Source organism: Sparus aurata, chromosome 2, assembly GCF_900880675.1.
Source record: "Sparus aurata chromosome 2, fSpaAur1.1, whole genome shotgun sequence".
NCBI lineage: Eukaryota > Metazoa > Chordata > Actinopteri > Spariformes > Sparidae > Sparus > Sparus aurata.
Window position 1 is genome coordinate 22,289,529 of NC_044188.1, and position 7,127 is coordinate 22,296,655.

The 7,127-nt window shown below is 42.2% G+C and overlaps 1 protein-coding gene across 5 annotated transcripts in view; it reads right to left on the minus strand.

The window, feature by feature from the left end:
• The window catches only part of LOC115594342 (WD repeat-containing protein 49), a 36,197-nt gene extending 32,217 nt beyond the window's left edge, over positions 1 to 3,980 (minus strand). Inside the window, exons 1-4 of one of the 5 annotated variants that reach the window (XM_030438381.1) lie at positions 3,628 to 3,978; positions 3,336 to 3,404; positions 2,023 to 2,118; positions 763 to 1,071 (exon numbers count right to left, since the gene is read on the minus strand). In XM_030438381.1, the coding sequence (XP_030294241.1) occupies positions 763 to 1,071; positions 2,023 to 2,103 (390 nt within the window). In that variant the 5' untranslated portion in view covers positions 2,104 to 2,118; positions 3,336 to 3,404; positions 3,628 to 3,978. Of the gene's footprint in view, positions 1 to 762; positions 1,072 to 1,247; positions 1,387 to 2,022; positions 2,119 to 3,335 lie in introns of those variants that run through there. The other 4 variants (XM_030438371.1, XM_030438362.1, XM_030438390.1 and 1 more) reach the window with 4 other exon arrangements.
• Positions 3,981 to 7,127: the final 3,147 nt, after the last annotated feature.

Genomic DNA, 7,127 nt, shown 5'->3' on the forward strand with positions numbered 1-7,127 from the left:
AGTGTTTTTTTCACATTTTGCATTTTGTCTATATAGCTGAAATCTCGCCACACTTTACTGAACGGACAGAAATGAGAGTCCTCTGAGCAACATCAATCCGTCTGCCTCTCTTTGACTGATCTAAGCTAAAGGGGTCGAAACCTTCCAGCCATTTGCAAAACAACTTACACAACACTCTGACATTTTGACATTCTCTGGATTGAAAGATTAAAGTGGTGAGCCATCACTTTAACCACAGCAGTAGGCACTTTATTCCCGGCCGCTTCATTTACATATTAATTGATAGATGTTAAACTTAAAGGAGTCCAGAGCCATTTATCTCAGAAGAGGTGTGCCATTTTGATGAGCAAGACCCTAATACTTTCAGACATTCTCCTTACACAATGTTTAATAATTTGGAATTCCAGCAAGTCAGCAGAGTTTTGGATTCTACAGTCAGTCAATGTCAAAATGTATTTCAGATAACATCCTGCTGGGGCGCTGTTTAGCTCAGTTGGTAGGGCGGGCGTCCCATGTACAGAGGCTTTGTCCTTGCTGCAGTGGCGCTGGGTTTGAGTCCCGGCCTGGGGCCCCTTGCTGTGTGTCACTACCCCCCCGCAACCTCTTTCCTGTCATGTCTCCAGCTGTTCTATCAATAAAAGCCAAAGGCCAAGAAAAAAGATAACATCCTGCTAAAGATCTATTTAAAATGGCCAATGTGTTCTAACTCACAACAAACTCTCCTTCTCTTATGTCTCAAAGAGCTCATTGACCCTTTTTTACCTTTTGGACCGGGTCTCGGTGTGGACAGGTCAAAGTGCGCGGTGGCTTCCAGCAAGGCACACTGCTGGTTCTGGTGTTCTTCACTTTGTCGGAGAGCTCCATCAGCAGAAAAGAGCACAGACCTCCCCAGTCGACACGCCCTTCTTCTTTCACAGCGTCGATGTCCAGGAGCAGGCCTCGGTGCTCCTGCGTGATGACCACGCTGTCGAACAACAGGCCGTATTCCTCCGTGGAGCCACGGCCAACCGATGACCAAGCCATATGAATGAACTCAGCTCTGGACAGGGAGCGAGATTCACCTGAGGGGTCCTGTATCGAGATTAACAGCAGATGTGTCTGCACATTTCTTATGAGACTTGGAGGTGTGGTACTGTGGGATACTGGTACAGAGAGATACACTAACTCAATCACTTTTTTCTAAAAGGTGCGACGTGTAAGAATCTGCAGAGTAAACGCAAACTGCTGCTCACTGTAGCTGCCATTACCTAGTCAGATCAATTAGCCATGCAGCCAGTGGTCAGGACTGGGAGCTAGTGTTGGTTTTTACTCTTCTAAGAGGAGGAGATCTTCAGGCCAGGGATGGGGGAGACCCACTGGAGAATGTTGCCAGCATGGGCACCAGAACTGGAGTGGGAAAAGCAGGCAGCAACAGAACCATGCTCAGCACCCTCCCAGTGAACATGGCCAAACCAGGACTGAACACAGCCTCTGAGACTGACCAAGGCCAGACACCCATTATGCTACTTTTTGTCAGTGTTTTATAGAGGTTCTTATGTATGAAAAAGGTCTTGAAAGTTAAAAAAGTTCACACCAACCAAAGCTCCTCCCTCCCATAGAAAGACTCCTGACACGTCAGTAGTCCTGGCTTCAATTCAGTGATCATGTCACATATTTGCATAATCTATGATGAGTTTGGCTAGTTTTGCAAGGATAAATTGATTTATAACAGCTGCTATTGTTAGTGGTGTTGGGTCAGGTGTGTGACAGCTGACCAATCAGAGCAGACTGGATTTTTTTTGGGGGGGGGGGGGGCTTAAAGAGACAGGAGCTAAAACAGAGCTTTTCAGACAGAGGGGGGAATACACTGGACAATATGAGAGAACTGATGTGTTTTCTGAACATTAAAGCATGTAAACCTATTTTATTAGTATCACAAAATACAATTATGAACTTGAAAAATGAGCATAAATGCCTCATTTAAAGGTGTTGCAGTATGAGGCTATTAATAAACTGGCAAAAAGAAACCAGTTAAACACTTACCAGAAAAAGCCCCTGTAGCTTTCTATAGTCATCAGTGTTCATCCTGCCCTCAAGCTGTGCCACCTCCATCCTCGTTCCCATGATCACAGTGCAGACCTGCCAATCAATCAGCAGCATGCCAGACAAGGTCAGGACGGTAAAGCATGTGTGTGCCAGTCTGTGCTGAGGACTCACTGTCAAATAATAGATTCCTCGCATTTCTAGGTGTAACATGATGAAACAAGATGTTCCCAGCTCAAGTAATCCCTTAGCAACCTTCTATAGCCGTTTCACAGCGGGTTGTCATGTCACCATAATCATACAGCAGAGTCACAGCGGCAGCGGACTTCTTTTGTTGGCTCTTTCCAGTCTATCCAAACAAGTCTGTGTTGAATGGTGTGCAAAGGTCTTTAATTTTCAACAAATAATTTACCCTCAGCTCAGTGGCTTTCAAAAGGTGGTTGAATAGGTCCCCAAATTATGTCTCAGAAACGGATCAAGGAGGCAGCAGGTTGCCAAAGCATGTCAAGTCTCTGTTATGTCAGGTAATGTGAAGTAAAATAATGAAGTTGGGTAGAAGAGCAGCCTGAATAAAAAAGTAGGATTTGTTAAGTCAGCCTGTGTGGTGATTAAAAAAGCACATTTGAGGTCTGTGGGAGAAACGAGAGATGATGAAAAAGTTTCTTTCTAACGTTATACAAAATACTACAAAGGGCAGCGGAGGGCTCTCTGTTTGATTTTTAGTTCGACATTAAACGTTTATGAGACAAATTCATTGCAAGTGGCATCAAACCGAGCACAGATTTAGATGACAGGGAGTGTAATGAAAGCGGGAAAAAAAATCAATGCTTTGCCGAAGCCATTATCTTTTTTATAATGCTGATTAACTGCAGCATGATCCTGATAGCTGATGATAGTTTATCCACCTCTTTATTTACATCACTGACAACAAGTAGCAGACTGCAACAGCTAGGCTTAAGCAGTAATGAATGAAGAGAACGGTGAAAGCTTTGGGGACAATTTGATCTCGCTTTGTTTATGAGTGTGATAACTTTTAATCAACAACATCCTGTCTTGTTCTGTGGCAGGCAGCTGGTGTCAGTCTTTATGGGATTACACAGACACCGTTCCATAAAATTCACACAAAAAGAGGCCCATATTTTTGAGCTGATGCTATACATGCTGTTTAAACACATCTAACATACATCAATGCTACTAACTGTCATTTGCTGTCGGGAACTGCTTTCAATCGTGTGCATTTTATGAGATATCTCACAAAAAATAATAAATATACTGCTTGCTGTCACATCTGTTGGCAAATGAAACCCACTTACCCAGGGTGCCTCTCTTCGTCTTAGACGGCCGCTTCAGGTTTCTCCAAACTGTCACTGCTGGATTTCTATCTGCGGTTTATTAAAGTTGCATCCACTGCAGTCAAACTGTCCAGAAAGTCATCTCAGCACCAGGCAGCATAATGACAGGCTCTTGGCCTGGCAACATCACTGTCGGATTAGCTGTACTTTTTTTTCAAGGACAGCAAGTGTGTACACACACTTCGGTCAAGTAGCTTTTTAATCATGAAGTCCGTATACTAGAGTTGAGTTTGAACAACACATTCAAACTTACCAATTTCATCCTCTCAGTCCACAATAGGTGTCCAGAGTAAACTGCTTCAGTCCTCCATGCAGGTGTCGAAACCCAACCTTTTATATATATTTTTTTTTAAAATCTAAAACATTTTAAACAAATCCTCAGCCTCGGGTCGGTCTGTCTCAGCCTCAGCTCGGCCTCGTCTGTGAGAGATTCAGCAGCTTCGAGGAAGCCCCGAGCTTTGTGTCCAGAGGTTTGTCTAAGCTGGTGATGTCTGAGAGGCAATCAACGCTAACAGCCCCGGCTGCAGCACACACCCCCGAAGAGAGTTAACCAACTGCCCCCAGTAGCTCAGACAGTGGCAGAGGCCAGATACACACGCATGCACACACACACACACACACACAATTCATTCCCTTTATTATCCCTCACTCTCAAAGACTCAGGCGAAGTTTCCTGGCAACCAAGTAGTCAAAAAGAGTTGTTTGTGAGTCCAGGCCGTATCGCCTGTATGTAACACAATGTGAGTGTGCGTGTGTGTGTGTGTGTGTGTGTTACGTCTATTCACAGATTAGTCACTGGAGAGAAAATAATCTGTGTGAGGTACAATGACCCCCCTGCACACACACACACACACACACACACACACGCACACCAACCATAGTAACAGCGACAACTCACACGAACATTAGTATTCTACTGCCACTCATAAAAGTGTTCTTGCATTGAAACAAGTTTCAAAAGCACTGACGTGAACCTGGACCCAAACAAAAATAAAACACACACAGGCAGAGCTTTATAGTACCATTCAAACTCCTTTGAGAGGACTTGCTGTTGGTCACTCATAGCTGAACACACACACACGTAACAAAAGAGGGGAAAAAAAGTCTCTCTGGGATTTGTTAAACTGAGACAAATAGATTGCCTGTATGACTGCAAGCACCAATGCGCACACAAGCTATACATCCCAGACAGATATTATCGTTCCACTCCCTCCCCGCTGCTTCACTGACCACGACCAATCCCTGCGAGTGACTTAATGGCCTGGAATAACTTGTATTAGCTGATTACAGCAGTCGTCAACGGTGACAGGATCAGAAAATTAGGTCTCAGCAATTTCAATAATAACGCTTTAAAAATTAACACTATCACAATTGGATTACAGTGGTGCATGTAGGAGCCAGTACAGAGCCTGAAATAGCCCACCACAAAATCCACCATGGAAAATCCACTATTATACCGGGAGAAGAATGAAGTTGCTGGAATGGGGGGGGGGGGGGGGGGGAATGGTATGGATCTTAGCAGCGACTGGGAAGGAAAGAGGTGCAGGCACAGGAAGAGAATGAAAGGGCAAGTGAGCGAAAATGAAGCGCTTTCATTCGACAATGCAAATCTGAACAGAGACCCACTTTTGAAAATCTCTCTCAAATGACAGAACTCTCAGGCAACAAAAAGAGAAGTGTTTTCTTTCATACGCACTCTTCTTGACTCCTGTTCAAAAGTTCTTGACGAATTTGTTTCAAGTCAATTTTTTTTTTTTATTTACGCTCGCTTCAAGGACTGCTGTCAAGGACGTTAAAACTTAACTCAAGAAATAAAGACAGGAGCTGACAAAGAGAAGTGATTCAACAAATGTATTTGTGGAGACACTAAAATCTGCTGCTTTTCATCCAACAAAATCTGAATGAAAATACGAAAATTACTAACCATTAATTTAGGTTTGTGTTGATCTGTTTGCAAGAATCATCCATCCTTTGTTACTGTAATAGTTCTTCATCTGTTTTATTCTGCTCTTTGTTGTAATGACCTTCTAATATTTTGCGGTTTTCGATTATGGACAACCATGACTGCAGCTGTGAAGGAGCACTTCCCCGTGTGAGATTGTTAATCAAATCCCGACACAAAGGATTTGTTCATTAATGTCTGACATTGAACAGATGTTTACCACTGATGTTGGTGAACAAACTCTGATCAAACACTGTGAAGGCTTTCTCCGAAAGATCTGTGTGGTAGACTGCCAAAAGTGGTTATGTTTGCCATGTTTACATTCAGGAACAAAACAGAATATTTCCACCAGTAAACAATAGCATGAAATGTAAGGTTCAAAGTCTGTCACGGTGGATGTTCCTGAATATATTCAGCAGTGGCGCTGAACCTAAAAAATTTGAGGATACAGTTTTCTTGTGAAATTATTTATACTTTTACCTCTTCAAGTCTTTAGATCGTAAACAATCAGGGAAGAAAACTCACTCTGGTTGAACCACTCACGCCTCATGTCCACACTAAGGCCCTGACCTGTACTTATGAGTCGGACGTAGATGTTATTTCAAGGTTAGAAAAACTGACATACAGCAAGCACCTCAAACACTGACAATAAAGGGGATCTATGTAACAAGCTGTAGCAATTTATATGTGTAATTCCTTTTTTTCCAGTGGCCACACGTGAGCAGTTTGTGACGTCACGTGAAAACTGAGACCTTCCCCCGTCTCTCTGGTTTACAGGGTTTGTACACATTTTTCAAGGTCAAATTCAAGCACTTTTCAAGCACTTTTAAGGGTAATTTTAAAGATTTTCCAGCACCTTTTTGCTGGGGTAAAATACGTATCTACAGGAATATATATACACTCATGATTTTTTCTTATCACAATTATGTACATTGTATTATGCTGTAAACATCTAAAATTATGTTTCATAATAGCAAAAACTTCAGAAATTAATTATCCAGTCTGATAACAATTTTGTGGAAGACAGAGTTATAATGTCAAGCACTTTCAAGCACTTAAACTAAAATCCAAGTACTTTTCAGACCTTGAAAACACAACACTGAAATTCAAGCACTTTCAAGGATTTCAAGCACCCGTACGAACCCTGCGTTTACCTAAACAAACCTGTGGACGATTGTTTACATTGTTGAATGCTGATGGACTGTGGATTTTTTGTGAAGGACTCAAATTGGATTTTTCTGCAACAGTCCAAAGGATGTGACTTAACGCATGTTCTCAAGTGTCTCGTCTCAGTGCCTCTCTCTGCCCATGTTCCACAGAGCCCCTTTGGATAAAATCATTTCAAATAACTTTTGGTTCAGACAATTATCTTAAATGTACTACAAGGGAACATTTAGCTGGTTATGAAACGGTCTCAATTTTAATATTGATGCCTCTATATGACGCTCAATGGCTATATCAATGTTAATATTATAGTTATTCGTAATGCTCCTCACCGGGTCAGATTCCAATTTATCCAGTTTGGATGAGTCATAAAATCAACACTATTTTTTATGGCTGAGTACTGAGGATGAGTTCAGGGGTCTCACAGTCTGAGAAAAGTTCACCATCCTCAAATTTTGTCCAAAGGGGCAACCAGAATCCACAAACAGCTAAAGTTCCTTGTAGTAGCTTTACAATTTTTGCATCTCTGATCACCTCTGATCTAAAAACAGCGTTGTTTTATACAGTGGACATTCTATTGCTGGCGGACAGTAAATGTGAAGGCTCATATGTGTCTGTAACTAAAATAAAAACAAAGACAGCAAAGC